Here is a 20830-nt window from a genome sequence, read left to right as displayed (position 1 = left end):
GATTTTGTGATGTGCAGATCTATGTAGACAAACGTTAGTAATAAATTATTGTTATTATTGTCTTTATTTTATATACAAACTGAAACTACAACTTTTTACAAAGAGAGATAAACTATAAAGACTGGCTACAGGGTCAAAGACCGTTAGAGGAGTCTTACTATTTTAAATTAAAAATAACATACATAAACAGAAACAAAAAACACATAAAAAATAATAATAAAATAAAAATTAATACAAAATAAAAATTAATACAAAATAAAAATTAATACAAAATGAAAATTAATACAAAATAAAAATTAATACAAAATAAAAATTAATACAAAATAAAAATTAATACAAAATAAAAATTAATACAAAATAAAAATTAATACAAAATAAAAATTAATACAAAATAAAAATTAATACAAAATAAAAATTAATACAAAATAAAAATTAATACAAAATAAAAATTAATACAAAATAAAAATTAATACAAAATAAAAATTAATACAAAATAAAAATTAATACAAAATAAAAATTAATACAAAATAAAAATTAATACAAAATAAAAATTAATACAAAATAAAAATTAATACAAAATAAAAATTAATACAAAATAAAAATTAATACAAAATAAAAATTAATACAAAATAAAAATTAATACAAAATAAAAATTAATACAAAATAAAAATTAATACAAAATAAAAATTAATACAAAATAAAAATTAATACAAAATAAAAATTAATACAAAATAAAAATTAATACAAAATAAAAATTAATACAAAATAAAAATTAATACAAAATAAAAATTAATACAAAATAAAAATTAAATTAGTTTTTCGCTTGAGGTGAGTGCTGCCCGTTACAGTATTTTAATAATAATGCCATTGATATATTCCAACAGTACTTTACCAGAGAGAGTTTCATTGTAATATACTTCAGTCTATGTTCTCCTAAAGAGGAGAAGTTTGCCAAAAAATGGAAAGTATTTGTAATTTAGTTCAGAACATCACCTCTAATCTTTATAATTAAACTTAAACTTTCAAGTGGGAGCTATTTCAATAATCATTTTTATTAAGTTGTCTGCAAAGAGGTGAATCGGTCTGTATTTTATTGGAACAGCTTTTTATAAAATTTTGATAATTACTTGTTGTTATTAGACTTTCCTTCCACAGTTTCAGATTGAGGCTATTGTTAAAATTTAATGATACATCATATTGTATTATTTAATTACATGAAAGACTAGAATTTTTGGCAGTTTGTGGTGAGGAAGGCCCAGAATTAGGTCGTTAGAGTTTAAAGGACACTAATTCTACCGTTTCGGTCGCCGGTTAATATACTTTAAATGTTAGTAATAAATAAATCTGTTGCAGAAATCAGAATTTCAAAATTTAATGATTTTAGAAACCATATTTTTTTATAATCGGTGCCCTCGGAACAACGTTGATCTTTTCTTATTGCCATTTCAGTGCAATTTAGGGTTATTCAACTTATTAAATATAGGAGAATAAATGTTACAATTATGAACCGAATGAAATGAAATTACTTTCAACACAAAATATTCTCCTGTAACTCTTTATATTGTTTTTAGAGAGATCTTAAGACAATTGTTCAACTACCGAAGTACTCATTTAACAAAAGACTCGCCACTTTTAAAAGGAGTAATGCCTTTCATTTTTAACTACTTCCTTCAGTCCATTCACAGAGACCTCCCATCTCTTTAGAAAGAAATAACGTTGAATAGGCTACTAAATCCCAGACGTCTGCCTCCTGCTGTGTGCTAAGAGGGTTTGTGCCCCCCAATCCGGAAAAATACCCTTCATCCACCCTACTGTAATATAGTCCTTTAAGCCCTTATACTACTGATTCCTTCTCATCACCTACCAGTCTATTTCCTCTCTTCAAAAACTACTTCCCACGGAAATGATGGCTTCTCTCCCCCATTATTTTCAGTACTTTATCGCAGGATTTTATTGCAATAGAAATATTACCTCCCAGAGATTTACATTTTAATATCCTTCTTTATAAAGGATTCGGTGGAAGTGGTTTTAATAGAATAACAAGAAAGTTTGAATCTTTATTTAAAAGGAAGAAAGGTTATTGCCAATTTCAGTCTTCTTTTGTTCTTTGCACTTTATTTGTATATTTACAACTGCAGCAATTGTTGCATCAAGTCAATTTGATCTTACTGGTTCAGTTCACTTGTAATGTCATGGTTAGAGCAATCACCCCACGGGTGAAACTCTTTCACAATGATTTAATCACAGCAATAGATCTCTAGGCCACTTCCGCTTCAAACGACGAGGAGGATTGTCGGGAAGGTGAGGAAAGGAGAGTTGTTGGACAAGTGGATTAGAATGGAGAGCTAGGAGGCTGTGAAATTTGCGGTAGCGAGACTTTATTAGGTCAGTGACGAAAGAGATGTGAAGGTCAATGTGTATGGTAAGGTTAGAAATGTAGTATGGAGCATTCAGGATTTTCGCGTAGTGTCTGCAGGCATTTAGAGTTACGAGAGTTTGGTTGAGCCCCACAAACACTTCTGCACCGTATGTCTTAACAGTGTCTTCTTGTAAATAGTCAGTTTGTGATACAAGTCGAGTTTGGATCTGCGGTCAAGTAGTCTAGTAGCGTCTGTTCACTTCTTGTCGTTTCAGTCGAGTATGTGGGTTCCACGTGAGTCTCTTGTCAATGTACAGTCCTAAGTAAAGTCAGCTAATTTCAGTCTTAATTTTATTTTTTTGCCAAGCTTTTGACCTTGGGACAAGTTCATGCTTATACTTATTGACAATTATATATTCTTTTTACATCATCTTCTGTCCTGACTATTTACCTACGGAAACAGTAACCTTATATATAAGAATATAATACAGGTGCAACGTTAACCAGCAATTTGGGCCTGTCCACAATTTCATCTATTTATTTTATATTATATTTTTAATAGAACATTGCGTGCAAACTGGTTTTTAATTACAGTCGAACCTCTCAATAACGGACACTGGCGGGGGAAAGCAAATTGGCCGCTGTTTGGAGGTGGCCGTTAGAAGGAGGTAGGCAAGTTTCATAATAAAAAATATGGGTTTTTTTCCCAAACATCTATTTAAAAATTGTTTATTATTAATAGATTTAAAATAACAGCATAATTATTTAGCTATATGATATGCATCAAGTTTTTCTTAATTATCCTAAAAGTTTATCAAAAAACTACATATTATTGACTTAATTAATAATTTTTATAATAATCATCACATTTATTCATAACAATAATAATTTATGGTAAAATTATCATCATACTATCATATATTATTAGAAAAATAGAACAAACCTTTCGGCAAGTTGACGATGGCTCGATTTGGTTTTTGCAAAATCTTCCAACGCATTTATTTTCTCTTCTAGAGTTAACCACTTTCGTTTGAGAGACATATCGGAAAAAATGATATTGTTCGCCCAAAGTTATATTGAAATATGATTAAAATGGTACAAGATGGAGCTTATATAGGAAACTTTAGGAAAAACCAGAAAAAAAAAAAAAAAAAACTTGAGAGGGGATAATTATTTTGATCACCGCGTCAAACGAACTTTTAATAATAAGGTGGTCGTTGGTGGGAGGTGAAACATATAATCCGTTCCCTAAAATCAATGTCCGCGGTCGCTATGTAGTGTCCGTTAGACGGAGGTTCTTTTATATAGAAAGTGTATAGTGGTAAAACGGGGAAATCCAAAAACTGGTCCGTAAATGGAGGTGGCCGCTAGTGAGAGTGTCCTTTTTGGGAGGCTCCACTTTATTATAAAAAATTGATTTATTTTCCCCTAAAACTTCCTTCTTTTCTTTGCTCTTGCCCTTGAGATCTTCCAAGGTCTTTACCTTTTACTTTAGATACAATAGTTCCAGACAAGTTCATCGAGCAGCCACTCCAGTGATATCTATGATATCTTAAGATTCGACAATTGGTCGGGAGATCCTTAATCATGATTGTGTGTGTTCTAAGATTCACAATACTTAGTACTAAAGAAGTGGTGTCACTCGATACTGGGCGAACACCTAAAATGAAGTAGTTTTCTCAGAAAAGATGATGTTTTTTAAGGGTATTGTCTTATAATCTATAATATTTATTCTAATACAATTTTTTTTGTAAAGAATAATTCAGTTTTAAATCAAATACTTATTTTTTCTTCTTAGCTATATATTTAAATAAATTAAATAAATATGCATCTATTTATTGCACTATTTTTTTATAAAAATGTAGCCTAGTTATTGCAATTATTTGGAATACATCCAAGATAAAAGCATCATTTGTCACTTGTTTATAATTATATTGCTAAAGAACAATATTGTACAACCTATATTATATTTGCCAGTAACGATGTAATAAACACTTAACTAAAATAAAGTGAAAAATAAAGAATTTTCAGCTGTTTTTGAAAGAAAAAAATAACTACCTGCTTCAAGTTAGAATTAGGTATTAGAAACTTTAATTAACTTTGAATAATTAAGTGGAAAATATTTTTGCTGCCCCCTCCAATGGCAAGTCATTGACGTTGATGAAGTAACGTGACTTAACAGTATGATCATTGTATCCCGGAACCTATTTAGTAAGCATTATGGCCTTCGGCAAATATTTAAACTTTACAGAAATTTTATTCAACTTAATATGGCCGACTGGCCACCTAGTGCCGATTGTGAGAACTCCTTGTAGACGAAATTAAAAATTCATTAGGTAAATTAGGTCCAAATCGTTGAGCCTTCCTCTGGCGGCAAAGTAAGCAAACAACAATTTCTTGAAATGCCCTGTCTTGTCTTTAAAAAAAATAATGCTTAATATGTATATGTATATATAAGTAAAAAAAAACAAACAAATATAAGATTAAATAGCCAAAGGAAAAATAGACATTAACCCCTTTACTCTTGCAAATAGATATAAGGAAGTCAAACAACTTAAATAAAAAAGCCTAGAAAATCCTAAGCTGACAGGTAGCCTTTAAATAAATATATGCATACAAAAAACTTTTTAGTACACATTTTAAAAAAGGAGAAGACAGAAAGAGATATTTAGTACTGTTATGTTGGCAATACGGCGCCATCAGGTCGGCGCCTCATCAGCCTGCTGCAGTTAGACCTTCAGTCAGTCAGTATGGTTAGCGGCTCCAACCAGTGAACAACTGGCAGTGTTCAACATACAAAACTAAAAACTCTCGTACCTAGAGGAGCCGGTGTTTCTTTCGAATTTTATATTTTTGTAAATTTTTTTTTTTTATATACAAGATCTAGTTCGTGTTTTTAGTTGGATTATGAATATTTGTGAACAATTTTCTTGGTGTTACGGACACTAGATTCGTATTATTTTTTGTTTAAAAATTACCATTATGGCATATCTAATTTTATTAGTTATTGGAATCGTTTCTGCTAGAACTGTATCGCCAGAAGATAAGGATAACGGTAAGGGTGAGCTTTATAGATTTTTGTAATCAATTTTATTGGCCCTAAAGCCTTATTTAATATCAAATAACATTTATAATAACTTACACTTCTTAAATATTCAAATTTTCTTCAGTTTATTATTTTCCAAATGCAAACTAACCTTTTCTCATGTACCCTTCCCTTTATTTCTACTTCATGTCATTAATTCTCCTAAAGCATGTACCTGTAAAATGTGGCTTGTTTAATTTTGGTAAGTTGTATCTTTAGAACTAATACTTTAAAATTAAGCTTTATTTTTTGAAGGAGTAATTGCACCTTTAGTTGTAAACTGCAATAAAATTTACGATCTTATTCATGAATTAATTTTTTTTAAGAAAGTTTTGAAATTTGCTAGAATAATCGTCTTCTTTTACGTTCAAGACAAATTAAGATATTATTTTTAACATGAGTTTAATCAACTTTTTACTATAAATCGACAGTTCTGAATTCCTGTATGAGTTTACACATTATCAAGTGTAATTAATTTACAACATTATTGATTCAGGTTGAAACTAGTAGTCCATTTCAGATTATTTTACTCTGTTTAATCAATTTTAGATATTTTAAATTATTCCTTTATTTAATTAATACTAATATTCTATTTAATGTTGGTATAAAAGGCTTTTTGTTGTGATAAAAGATCATTGGCTCTTGTGTTTACTCAGTTCAAAGTCTAAATTTGCTTTTGATATTGTTTTGAGCGTTGAAATTGTAATGATAAATTGGATCTAATAAACAATAGCTTTTTGTTCAATCTTTTTCTAAGAGAAATGTAAAAATGTTTTGCTTTTCAGTAGTGATAGAAGTTTCAAAGAAATATACCTAGAATCTAAACTTGGGTTGTCTAGATTCAATTTTTTTAAAAAATTATCATTTGATTTAGGTTGATTAAAAAAGGGTACAGATTTTTTTTCTGTGCATTCTTCTTGTATGGTTTGCACGCGATTTAAGTAATAAGTGCGAGCTAGGGAACAGAGTTCAAATCCTGGCTTAAATTTTCTGTTTCTAGGAGCTTCTTTCAGCTCACTGGCCGTTGATGGGCAGGGTTATCTGTAACGAGAGAACACTCTTTTTAAAAAAAAGAATTATTGATGGGCACTAATAATCCTGCAGTTTTAATTAATTCAATGTAATACAAAATTTCTTAGTTTTGGTTATAAAAAAAAATTATTTTGGGGTATTGATGGCCATCTCTCTAATGTTCCATTTACTGAAATACATGGAGTTACTTCCCGTTAAATATTAATTATATAATAATTAAACGCGTAACAAATATTCCATATTGAATATTATTAACTGGAATTTCCTCTTTATTGAACACATTTTTCAAATTTTACTTTTATCTACTATTCTGGATTTTGTAATTGTGTAAATTTAGGATTTTTAATTTTCATTGGAAATATCCGTATTGTTTCCCAATTCCTCTTAAATTCTTCACATTCACATTGAACATTTTTCTAGACAATTTTTATTTATTCGGAGGGTTCTTAGCGAGGTAAGAAGTAATGATTGATTTGCTTCTTTAGATATTAAACAGTTCTACCACCTTTTTTCAAGAAATATTTCACCGAAATACCGCGTAGAAAAAATATACAGGGTGATCCATTTAAAACACACCAATCGCTAATAACTTTTTAGGAAAGCGGAAATCCTGAAAAACACATGAAGTAAACTATATGTTTTTTTTGGCCTGTTTTTCAAATTTTCCACCCCCGATGCTGTATCTTTATTTTTGGCGGAGTTACGGCCAATAAATTGATTGGGGTTTCATAAGGACCACTGGTTTTGACAATGATTATGAAAACTACATAAAACACTGTGAAAAATGACGTTAACCCCGTTTCGATATTCCTAATATTAGTCGAGTTATTTAAGATCAAAGCTGGGGAGGTCCTCTGACTGCAAAAAATGTTATTGGTGACGACGCAAAGTGAAAAAATAATAATAATTTAAGATTTTAAAACATTTAGTGTAATGTAATGGTTGTGAGTAAGTCAGAATAAATTTGTTTTATCATCAAATAAAAGCAATCATCACATCGTGTTAATGTGCCCAGTACGCAAGACTTCTTTGACCTATGATTACGGTAAGAATATCTTTCCTGGCATGGGCGGGCGTTGGTCTAGTGGTCAAGAGCGTGGCTTTTTAAGTGGGAGATCCCAAATTCGAATCCCGCGTATGACTACACTTTATTAAAAAAAAGTATTCATATTTTTTAAGTAATAAGAATGACTGCACACACGGGATTCGAACTAGGGATCTCCCACTTACAAAGCCACGCTCTGCACCACTAGACCAATATCCTCCTTTCCCTGGCAAGATATTCTTACCTTAATCATAGGTCAAGAAGACTTGCGTACTGGGTACATTAACACGATGTGTTGATTGCTTTTATTTGATGATAAAACAAATTTAACCTGACTCATCCACAACCATTACATTACACTACATGTTTTAAAATCTTAAATTATTATTTATTTTTTTACTTTGCGTCACCGAAAACATTTTTTGCAGTCAGAGGACCACCCAAAACTTGTATTTGTGGTGGAAAATTAATATTGAAAACCGTTCACGAATAGATAAAATTGTAACTTTGATCTTAAATATCTCGACTAATAGAATCAGCGGCCATTATTAGCTTTACAAAGAAGTAAAAAAATCAAATAAATAACAGAATAAAATATTCCGGAAACAAATGCACCAAGTTCCTCTCAGAGCAAATCCATAATTTTTTGAATGCACTTTGAGTTTGTTGTGTTGGTAAATAGGTCCCGTTGCATATCAATGCAACCAGTAGAAAATAAAATACATGGTCAATAAATAATATTGACAGTAAAATTATGAGAAAAATAAATTTCCCCCCACCCATCTCTTTAAAAAAGAAATATCCCTCTAGAAAATACAAGGACCGGGGACATTGACGGTCACCATATGCAAATTAAATCTTACAGGCGCCAACAAACAACTTATTGAATAACTAAATTAAAGTCTTATTATTATTTAATGAAAGCTATAAAAAAAAAAATTTGATTTGTTCTCCCCAATATTCTGTTGTTATTGGCCAAAATAACTCAAGCAATAAAAACATCTTATTGTTAGTAAGAATAATAAAACTTGTTTTAATTGGCTATTAAAAACTTTTGCGTTTATTTATATATTTTTCAATGGAAATTGAATGTTTTAAAGGTCTCTCTCTTAAATACGCACTAAATAATTTTTGGCAATTCAAAAATTAAAAATCCATCGGGTATTGGGTCCTCGGATTTTCGGTCTGGTCTTCCGTGAAGGCTGTAAGGAAGTTAACCAGATGCTTATACATGTGATCATCCTTGACGAAGGATCTGAAGGATCGGATTCCTTCTGTTCTTCTACCAATACTGGCTTTTTTTTCGTTATTTATTTTAAGGGACTTCACCATCTAAGGCTACTGGTGCCCTTAGCATTTTTTGTTTTTGTTAGTGCCCCTGTTGGTCTCTCGAGAGTGTTCTCTAGTTTACGTAAGCGGGCAGTGAGCTGTAAGTGGGGCTCCCCCTAGGAAGAGGAAAAACTCTTAAGGACCTGCAAGCTAGTTTCTAATTCTCGGGATATCGACGCGTTGGAATCTAGCAGCTAAACCCCGGCTGTATTTTGTCGTATTTCGTCAATTTCTTGGCTATAAAACTTACCCTTTGTTCACAGTTTTTTGGAAAAACGATTAGTTAATAGTAATACCTAAGGCGCCACGGTAGCCGAGCGGTTAGAGGCGAGACCTGCGAAGCTAATATGTATTGTGGTACTGGGTTTGATTCCCCGGTCGTGTAGGCCTTGGATTTTATTTAATGGTTAATAAAAAGAAATTTAAAGTAAAGTTTGTTTGCTAGTCCTCTGTACACGACACCTAATTTAGTAGTTGGACGTTAGGCCTACCTATTAAAATAGGCAATTACTTTAGTTTTACTTTACTAATTAATACCTAGTGTTGTGGATTTATTAGATTTTCGAAAAAAAAAGATTAGAGGGATTCAGTCTCGTTCTCATACATTGTCTCCACAAAATTTTTAATTTCCTTACAAAAATCCACATTCCTATCGCAATAACACAAGTCAAATCGCCCAGAAGAACAAAATCTTTAAACAAAACAAAATGACCTTTCTGTTAAAATGGGCTAACTCCATTCAATAAAACTGATCTTAGTTTAATTTCCAAAATCCATTCCTTCTGATTGAGGAAATCCGAATAAAAAAAAATCTGTATTCCTTTGCCGACCTTAATCTATTTGATAAGTTTAACGAAAGTATAAAATTTTTTATGAGCAAAAATTGTGTAAAAAGAGTGTAAAGATTTAGAATTTCAAAAAAAAAATACAATAACAAAAATTTGAGACCAACTTTTCTAGCAAAAATATATCTTATGAGTGACATTACCGCAGTTTATTAGGTTATTCAACTCTTCAGAAAATGTAGGAGCTATCCGTCGCCTTAATGAGAAACCACATTTACTAAAGAGAGAATCATTTAAGTTGACTTAAAAAAGTTATGGAAGTATTTTATTTCTAGCAGTGAGCTCCTATAATCAGGCAAAAACATTCATAGCTCCTTTGACGGGCTCCTCTATGATGAAAGCAGTGAGTCCCTCTTTAGTAAATAACACTTGCCACCCATATTACGTATTCACGCTAAACAGTACATTGAACTCAAAAGGAGGTCCCTTATTTATTTTTTTTTTTATCAGTACTGATGATATGTACTGGTTAAAAGGTTACACAGATAAAATTATCCATTATTTTGCATCAATTTAAAATATTAAAAAATGGAAAAAATGACTCTACCCTTTTGAAATTTATAGGAACAAATCCTTAATATAATCAAAGACCGGTTTCTTTATTTTACTCACCCAGGTTGAGTTCTTGGTTATTTAATGGACAGTCCAAAGGATAAAAAAAAAATAACCTGCAGGTTTACTCTGTTCCTCTGCCCTCCCTATCTATGTCCACTTCTTACATTCTCCTCCATTCCTGAAGGAATAGCGTGTTTATTATTAATTAAATATTTAAAATTTTAGGGTTAATAAATTTTTTAACCGAAAGCTTTTTTAACCTCATTTTTTTATCTTATTTATTTTTATGCTGGAAAAATAAATCCGGTTTTCTCGTAGAATTGCTTCAGCTTATAATAATCGAATTAATTATTTCTATATTTCAAGTATTTCTCTTTACTGCAGTCTTAATTATGTTATTTTCCGTACAGAACTTGTTAAATATTGATTATATCTCTGAAACTTTATAAAATAATGATCTATGTAATTAAAACTTTAATTTTATCTGCTTTATCTTTCTTTTTTCTTAAAAAGAAACAAAACAAAAAAATGGTTAGATGATAAATAAGATATGAAATAAAGTAATAACTTAGAGGGAACGGATTAGCTGAATGGTTAGCATATTGGACTCCCACGCGGAGATCCCGGGTTCGATCCCAGCTGCTGTTAGATTTTTTTTCTCTTCCTAAGTAGCTTCTTACAGCTCACTTGTCCGGTGATGGGATAGTGTTATCTGAAACGAGAGAACAGTGTACTGATAAAAAAAAAAAAAAGAAGCTGCGGGCGCCAATAAGCTCAGATGTTGGTGTGCCTTAAATCATTGAAAAAAAAAAAAATAATAATAATAATAAAGTAACTATTACATTTAGTTATAATCAACGCATTTTGCGTTATAAGTAACAATGATAACAATAAATAACATTCACACATATCAGAGTGGAGAAGTTACCCAGCAGGTAACACTCCAAAAACATTCTAAATTCTACTGACTCTTCACCAGAGAGGAGATCGCAAGGCCACACTGTCTTTTAATACTGTCCTAGAAGTGTTGTCTGGAAATGTTCTGGAAGATAGATGTTGTACCAGTGGGATTGTGATGTGATTGAAGGTTAAGATTGATAATTTTCTGTATCTTGTTTCAGCCACTTGTGTTGCACGAAAGGAATGTTCAAAGTCTGTGTGAATGGTTTGGATTGGTGACGTAGAAAGGAAGCGTCAAACTATAGAGCGAAGAATTTTAGCCTGCAATGACTGGGATACTTTGCAAAGATTTGAGCGTTTGGTTGAACCTCTCACAGTTCGATGCCATAAGCCCAGACTGGCTTTAATATACTTACATATAAAAAGTCTTTTGTTGTCCAGAGTGAGTTTTGATCTGTTGTCGAGTAGTCTTTTCAGTTGTCGCAAGCGTCTGTTGAGTTCTGTTTTCTTAAGGTCGAGCATGAGGGTTCCATGTAAGTCTTCTGTTAAAGGGTAAAACCCAAGGTAGCGGACTACTGGTAAAGGAATTAACTTGTAAAAGACAGGTGGAAGAGTGATGCGTCGAAGAGTGAAGGTAATATTTTGAAATTTTGTTTCGTTCAGTTTGATAGCCCCATTTTTTGAACCATTTTTGCTAAGGAGGTGGAAGTGAGACTGAAGGTTTCTATGAGCTATTAATGGATCTTTGTTAGTAGATAAGATGACAGCAGTATCCTCAGCATAGGTGAGAAGAGTAGTTTGAGGATGATTAGGTATGTCTGAGGAATAGATTGTACATCAACAATTAACTTTAAAAAAAACTACCAATGCAAATTAGAGTCCATTTTAAAGGCAGTAATTATGCCAAAGCTTTGCCAAGGCTTTTAGGGTTAACAGTAAATCAAGATCTTTTTTTTTAACTGAGCCTAGTTCGATGATCTCCCCTGTCTGCTTAAAAACACTTAAATTTAACTTCGATTTGTCAAAAATTTACAGTTCAACACACAAAAAGCTGATAGAAAAATATTTTTATATGTAAAATTTTCAATCAAATTTCCATCATCTGGAATCATCACCACCATTTAAGTACAGTAGAACCAAGAATTAAAATATTTAACTCATCAGTTAAGATATTAACTGATTAATTTTTTTAATTTCGTAATTAATTTAATTAATTTTCGTAATTTAATTAATTTCTCCTAGTAATTCGATATTATCTTGCACAACAAATACACTATTATTATTTTTTTTCTCGCATTGCGGAGCCCCCCCCAATACTTGCTATTTCTAATAATACCCAAATTTCGAAAAATTGACTCGAACGTAACATTATTTATCGCAAAGAGGAAATAAAAAAAAAAAGAAAAAAAGCTTAAAATTAAAGCAGGAAGTACGTAACATTATCCACTGTTCATAAATCTAAAAGAAATTTTTTAATAGCATAACTTTTGTCATATAATTTTTAATGTAATTAAAATTAAAAATTAAATTAATTAAATGTATATCAGTTACGATATTTTTTCTCTCTCTCTCTATCACTCCTTCCCCTCTCCTTCTATCTCACGATACTATCTAATTAATAAAAAAAAAAATTTTTTAAAAAGTCGAAGTTCATTATTTGAGATACATATTACGGTTTTTTTCCTTTTTTTTAATAATCCATTTCAATATTTATATAACAATTTATCAAAAATCTTTTATTAATTGCTTGTTAAAATTTATATAAATTCTTGTTAATAATTGAGATCGCATGTTTTGAGTTTGATAATTTAATTAATAAAACTTAATGAATTTATTTTATTTTATACCATTTTTAGCTCTATTGAGTTGATGGTTTTATTTCTACGTATCTAGTTTTTAATTAGAATTAGATTTAATTAATTTTTGGTTTATTTTTATTAAATAAATTTCTTTTTTTTTTACTAATAGAAAAACTAGAATTCTATTCTACTTTATTATTGGGATGTGTTGCCTGAATATTGAGTTTAAAATAAAATTAAACCACCACTTTGCTGTAGAATGAATTTTATACTTATTTATTTATTTATTTTCCAAAAATGCTTCCAATAATTTACTCTTAATTTTGAATATATGTACGAGGTGTGTTCAAAAAGTAACGGGAATTTTCGTTTTTTGAAAAAAATATTTATTTATTCATCTACATTAATATTGTCGCCTTCAAAGTAGTCCCCTTCGCATACAATACACTTGTGCCAGCGCTTTTTCCAATCCTCGAAACACTTCTGAAACTCGATCTTTGTGATAGCTTTCAGCTCTTTCAGCGATTCGCTTTTAATGTCATCTATGCTTGTAAAACGACGGCCTTTTAATGTTCTCTTTATGTTTGGAAATAGAAAAAAGTCACATGGAGCCATGTCTGGCGAATATGGAGGCTGGGGCATCGTTAAAGTTTTGTTTTTGGCCAAAAATTCACGAACAAGCAATGAAGTGTGAGCAGGTGCATTATCGTGGTGCAAAATCCATGAATTGTTTTGCCACAAATCCGGGCGTTTTTTTCGGATTGCTTCACGCAAACGGCGTTGAACTTGTAGGTAGTACTCCTTATTGATTGTTTGACCTTGTGGCAAGAATTCATGATGCACTATGCCATTAAAATCGAAGAACATAGTGAGCATAACCTTCACATTCGACCGCACTTGTCGAGCCTTTTTCGGTCTTGGCGATCCAGAATGCCTCCACTGGGACGATTGAGCCTTAGTTTCGACATCATATCCGTAAACCCATGTTTCGTCACCTGTTATAACACGTTTCAGTAGATCCGCATCGTTGTCGACTTCATTGAGTGACTCTTGAGCAACTTCCATTCTCCGCTGTTTTTGTTCGAAATTCAACAATTTTGGAACAAATTTTGCTGCCACACGTTTCATACCCAAAACATCCGAAAAAATTTCATGGCATGAGCCAATTGATATGGCAACATCATCAGCGACTTCTCTGATTGTGATTCGGCGATCGTTCATAACCATTTCTTTCACTTTTTTCACGTTTTCATCGGTTGTTGATGTGCTTGGACGTCCAGGTCGTTCGTCATCTTCAACGTTTTCGCGGCCATCTTGGAAACGCTTATACCACTCGTAAATCCTTGTTTTACTCATAGCAGACTCACCATATGCCTTTATTAACATTTCACACACTTTATTACACTTTATTTCATTTTTTACGCAAAATTTAATACAAATTCTTTGATCCATTTTTTTTAACAAACAAAAATCGCCAAGCTCGAAAAACACGTCTAACCTTAACGGCTGCCACTTAAGAAGTAAACAATGAATATTACTGAAAATTTTATCGTACTTCAGGGGCATGTGTACCAACATAATAAAAAAAAAAAATTTACAATCAGACTCTCCAAACCCGCGAAATTTAAAAATTCCCGTTACTTTTTGAACACACCTCGTATATTGATCAATATCTTCACTTTTTTTAGTAAGAAAAATTCGTTTTAGGGGGGCCTCAGTTCCGGTTAAAGAGTCATTTACTCTGTACACGAGGTTTTTAAAGAATCTGTTAACATTAATTTATCGATAAAATCGCGTAAGAATTGAGCAATTCTGCTTCTTTTTTGATGGATTTTGACCCCAAAAAACGGTAGTGAACAAAAGAACCTACCAAGTTGTGGTTACTTTTTTTTCTTTATCTCAAGTTTAATAAGCTCTCCTCAATTTTCCTTACCCTAGTAATCAACTTAAAGCTGCGATATTAAAATTATCATTATCACAAATCTAAGCTCAATAATAAATTAATTGAGAGATCCCCATTTTATAATTTGCTGATTAAAGAGATTGGTACCCTATATAAAAGTATTTTTAATAATAATTGAAGTAAATCAATAACTCACTACCTTTCAGAAGAACAATAGCAATTAAGTAATTACGATTTCTTACAATACTAATACCAGTTTATGATAATGTAATTTCATTAAATAAAAGACTTAATTAAAAAAAAAAAAAATTATTACTATTCAAAGCAGAATATTAATTAGAATTGAGATTAAGATTGAACTTAACTTTATTTAAATTTCTTTAATTAATTTTAAAGAAGTTTAAAATGTCACTTAAATAAATTGATATTTTATTAGATAATTGAATAACCGGTGTTGTTTAAATTAATATAGTTTTATTTAATTAATTAAGATTTCAGATAATACTATGATTGATGAAATTCACATTTATATTAATTTTTTTTTTTTAATAGTTACTGTGAATATAAAAGGTTACTTTAATTAATTACTCATTTCTTTCTTTTTATTTATTTTTTAATGATTTGTGGCGCGTCAACATCAGAGGGTTATTTTCAGCTTTTTTTCAGTGCACTGTCCGGTCTCCAAGCAGTGTTCTCTCAACTGTCCAATCACTGGACAGTGAACTGTATGAAGCTTTTTAGGAAGAGAAAAAAAAAAATCTAAGCAAGTCTGGATTCGAACCCGTGGCTTTCGCTAACCACTCAGCTAATCCCTTCCCTTTTATGGTTTATCATTATTTTTAGTTTAAATTAAATAATTGGTATCTTTATAATAAAACATTTTTTAATACCTAAGATTTACCTGTTTTTTACCGTTTTGTTTTGCTTTTTATTTTTTTAAATCACCTAAAAGATTTATAATTAGGCTAATTATCGTTAATGAACGTATGAAAGAAGGGTTCTATTTTTGTCTCTGTTTTACAGTACAATTTTTTTTCTGGGTGAATATCGCCAAAATAATTAATTTTTTATTAAATCAATTGACTATCCAGGCCGACTTTACGTCCAACTACCAAATTAGGTGTCGCGGTCGGAGGTGACTAGAATACGTGCACATTACTATAATAAAGTTCTCATAATAAACCATTAAATAAAATCTAAGCCCTAAAGTCCGGGGATCGAACCCAGTACCACAAAATACATGTTAGCGTGACAGGTCTTCGCTTCTAACCGCTCGGCTACCGTGGTGCCTTATCAATTAACTAAGTAAACCTTTTTATAGTCTCTTTAAATCATTTATTAGTAAAAATTAGATTTATTTTAATGTTTTTTTTTTAATTTATTTAATACGCCATAGAAGACGTAATCATGTACCATTTATCGCGGTTTATCGCAAATCAAACCAAGTTGTGCAACCAATACCAGTGACCTACGGAAACCTTTGTCTTCCCATTTTATTTTTAGAAGTACTAATTAGGAAACTGATCGTTTTTTAAATATAAAAATAAAAAAACGGAATCATTATTTATATTCATAATTTATTCCATATTTTTTGCTGAATTCTCTGTCTTAAAATTTTTTATTTATGATCACAATTTGTGGAAACTTATTCACTACGTTGCCAAAAAGTAATACTGTAATGAAATTAATGTCTTTTTTTTTTATATATATAAAAAAAATAGTTGGAGGAAATAAGAATGCATTCCGCCATTCCTTTTGGAGGGACGCCTCCATCAGAGGTCTTCCCCCGTGGCCAGATACATGCTATTATTACCACTTTACATCGTACTAGATTGTCCACTATTATTTTTCTGTATAAAATGTATAATACATTGTATTTCCCAGAAGAAGTGGCGTTAATTAATAGTTAATTCTTTTGTATTATGGAGGCACAGTTCGTAGAAACAAGAAAAGAAGTTATTATTGTCTTATAAACTGGGTATCTATTTGTATACGAATGGAGTCGGTTGGCTGTTCCATATCAACGCATTTCTAACGAGAGTTCTTGTTCAGTTTTCAGAACTACTTGTTTGTTTTTAGAAGCATTTGTTACTAGAAGCATTTTTTTTTGTTTTCGCCTATATTGTTGTTCTAAATTTAGTGGAACCAGAGTAATAGAAATAAGTCAACACTGATTTTTATGCTTATTAACATTATATTACTATTATATTAATTATATATAATGTAATCACATCACTATCATATTAAGTATATATTATATACATATATATAATATAATTATATTAATTATATTATTATTATATTAATTATAGTATATAATTTAATTATATTACTATTATATTAATAATATAATATGTGGTGGTACTATGGGATGGGGTTGAAATTTAGGACACCCCTGTTTTTGTGAAACCAGTGCTATCTGTTAGTTTTTTGGTGCCTTACTACTCTTTTGGGTAGGCTTTGTCTGCTGCAGAAGGCAGCGCGTCCAATCGAGTGGCAGCTTTGTCAATGTTAAAAAGTTTTCTTAAGGTTGATTTTCCTCTGCTTTTGGTTAAAACCGAGGAAAGTTGCAATAATTTCCCTTAGACATTGTAGAATAAAACTGTAGAAAGTAGAGAGTTTTAATTGCCAGTATTATGGATTTCAAATATGAATGTATATTGGAGAAAAAAATGAGGTTATATTCTACGCGGTGTATGGTGGTATTTTGGGGACAGCATTGCCCCATGTAATAACCTCGTTAATCGTCTGCCAAACAAGTGTGAAAAGTGGCACTGAGGACGAAACTAGTGTCTTATAAATATTTCTTTTTCTACAGGGCACTTATAAAGGGCCTAAAAAGATCATTTCAATGATTTCTTGACATTTCTCTAAGAAAACTGATTACACCCTAATTTTTTATCCTTAATGTACGATAATTGTGTAAAATATAGTTTTTGTGGCACATTTAAGGCTTATTTTTACAATTCATGGAGAAACGAGAACATTAACTATAATTATTATGTGTGTCTCCATATTACGGACCACACTTTCTGAAAGCCCAATATGGGCACCACGACAGACTTTTTCAGTGTAACTCCAGACTCCTTGCTGTGATCTACTCAGGGACTCCAAATTTACAAAGACAAATAATGTATGTCTTATGATTTTATTTCAGAGTAGATTTTCAAATTCTGTAGTGTTCAAAATATGCAAAATTGAAAATGACTGTCCCATATTACCACCTTCTCATCTACTATTATATTAATGTTGGAGTTGAAAAAAGTTGAGTTACGAAATTAAATTCGAAGGACCCGGGTTTGAATCCAACTGCTCACCTCTAGATTTTTTTCTTTCTAGGAACTTCTTACAGCTCACTGTCCGGTGACGAAAATGTTGACTGTGACGAGAGAACACTGTCCGAAGGATGGCAGTGCACTGAAAAAAAAATGGCTCCGGGCGCCAATAACTTCAGATATTGACACGCTTTAAATAATTAAAAATAATAATATTTTATTGGTGGCAAGGTTTGTACATTTATCAAGTTTTTCCACACATTTTCTGCACATCTCTTACATTTTGGAAAGGGGGAGAGTTGCGGATGTCTGGAGAAAATCCACCGCTTCTTCTAAATATGTATAATTATATTTGATAGGGGAGGGATTAGCTATGTGGTTAGCGTACTCGATTCCCACGCGGAGGTCCCGGGTTCGAATCCAGCTGCTAACCCTTAGATTTTCTCTTCCTAGGAGCTTCTTACAGCTCACTGCCCGGTGATGGACAGTGTTGTCTGTAACGAGAGAACACTGTCCGGAGGCCGGCAGTGCACTGAAAAAAGCTCCGAGCGCTAATAACCTCAGCTGTTGATGCGCCAAAAAAAAAAAATTATATTTGATCCTAATACAAAATTAGGGTGCCCCTAATTTGTTAATGAATTATTACAAGCAGATTTCAGAAGGGATAATTGTGACGACCAAAAAAAGAAGATGAAGCTACCCGTGTTTGTTGATGAAAGCGCCCCGCTCCGAGGGGATAGAAATCTCTATATTTATGTTTATCAGAGGCACCCCCCGGCCAACCCCAACAGTTAAGGCGACCTGTCGTCCCTACATTTTTTGGTCATAACTCAAGACGTATGGTGTAGACGCCAGCAGTGTCCGGGAGGCTTTCCTCACTGCCTTGTTGTACTCAGTACATATCTCTTTCAGTCACTTATGAAGGTTGTTGTCGCCTCCCCTTCCGAAGTACATAGAAACGGGGGATAGGGAGGGACATGTGCCCAATTGTTGAGGTTATGTTCACCCAATTGTAGGACAGAATGGTAGTAAACAGGACCCTTCTTTTGGTTTAGGAAATAATGTAGACAAGGGAACATTCTTCTCCTCCTCCTCTACCCCTTACCAGCCAGCCCTTCCAATAATGGTGACGGCGCCAGACTTTTAGGGAGAGATAGTTTAGTAAAAGGGCAGGTAAGGGCTTTAGCTTTGCCTTCATTCTATTGTAACCATTGAATATTGATCCTAGTATTATAGTTTTTATTTCATTCAAATATTATTTAGCTTATTAATAAAACACTCAAATAATTTATTTTTTTTCCTTAATGTTGTCTTTGACCTCTAGGCTCCCAACTTATTGTTTATTTGAAAATATTTTTAGATTTCTTTTAATTAGTCATTTTTGGGTAATGCATGTGCTGTCTTTCGTGTAAGTAGTAAAGTAATCACCTATTTTTTTAGGCGGAGCTTAACGTCTAACTACTAAATTAGGTGTCGTGGATGGAGGTGACTAGCAGCAATCTTTACTGTAAATTTCTTTTATTAACCATTAAATAAAATCCAAGGCCTAAGACCGGGGAATCGAACCCAGTACCACAATGCATATTAGCTTTGCACGTCTCGCCTCTAACCGTTCGGCTACTGTGGCGCCCGTCTTTCGTGTATTGTTATAAATGGTTAATTTTGTTGCAATAAAAATCTCGTTTTTGAGATATTGTTTTCTAAATTGTTTGCTAGGATTTTATGTAAATTTCAAATTTACATTATACACCCATGGATTTGAAACTTAACTGAAGCACTATATTTTACGTCACCAACAGCACAAATCTATAGTAAACGTAACGTACCATTTATCAAGAACTTTAAAATCACCTCTTTGATCATTTTAATCCCATTAATCTGTCAGCTCTCTCATCTTATTCTTCGGCGATGTAGGTCATTAAAGGAATCACCTATATTTTCAGACTTGTTAAACTACCAATTAGGTGTCATGAACGGGGATGGAAGCTCATATTGTACTAAAAACAATTTTTTTTCTAACTAATAAAAACTAGTCATACGCGGGATTCGATCTGGCGATCTTCCACACACAAAGCCACGCTCTTGACCACTAGACCAACACCCTTCCAGTGATTGTACATATCTAAAATTTATCTTTAAGCAGTACAAAAACAAGAAATCATGTAACTAAATAACGTTATAAGAAACAACGCTATTTCCTCCCCTCCCCTTGTTATAAATCAAGCTTATTGATGGCCAGCCTATCTTCAGCTTTCTAGTCGCATGATATTGCAAAGAATAAATAATTATAGAACAGGCCAATGTGTGTGCTTGCTACAAACACAAATGACAAGTACTGATCAAGCTACCCATTGTATATAACCAACAAAATTAGATTAATACAGCCGTGTCTAATTGTTATTTATTACTTCTCTTTACTTGATATAACTATATACATTTCCTTCTTTTTTTTGTAATGTCCGTTGTTTAACTTGTTATGATTACAATTTTTTGTTTTGCTGACCCTACACGTCAATCATTGTCAAAGTATTATACAATAAATAAAGTATTATACAATATAACGGCAGCCATTCGCATCAACTCTCGCCTCCATTTTATTATACACCTGGCATTGATAATTTAGTTGCAGTTATATAGTTTTTCTTCATTTAAGTTTGTCACGTCATATCATTGACAACATACTCAGCTTTGAATCTAGTTTTT

The 20830-nt window shown here is 31.8% G+C and overlaps 1 protein-coding gene across 2 annotated transcripts in view; it reads left to right on the top strand.

Annotated features, from left to right (window-relative positions):
* The first annotated feature begins 5089 nt into the window (after positions 1-5089).
* Positions 5090-20830, top strand: part of LOC141447230 (uncharacterized) — a 106437-nt gene continuing 90696 nt past the window's right edge. Inside the window, exon 1 of one of the 2 annotated variants that reach the window (XM_074114542.1) lies at positions 5090-5414. In XM_074114542.1, the coding sequence (XP_073970643.1) occupies positions 5342-5414 (73 nt within the window). In that variant the 5' untranslated portion in view covers positions 5090-5341. Of the gene's footprint in view, positions 5415-5576; positions 5647-20830 lie in introns of those variants that run through there. The other variant, XM_074114541.1, reaches the window with a different exon arrangement.

The sequence above is a fragment of the Rhodnius prolixus genome, unplaced genomic scaffold (assembly GCF_049639745.1).
Source record: "Rhodnius prolixus isolate KJV_2025 unplaced genomic scaffold, Rpr scaffold_7, whole genome shotgun sequence".
NCBI lineage: Eukaryota > Metazoa > Arthropoda > Insecta > Hemiptera > Reduviidae > Rhodnius > Rhodnius prolixus.
This window is presented reverse-complemented; position numbering and strand designations above follow the sequence as displayed.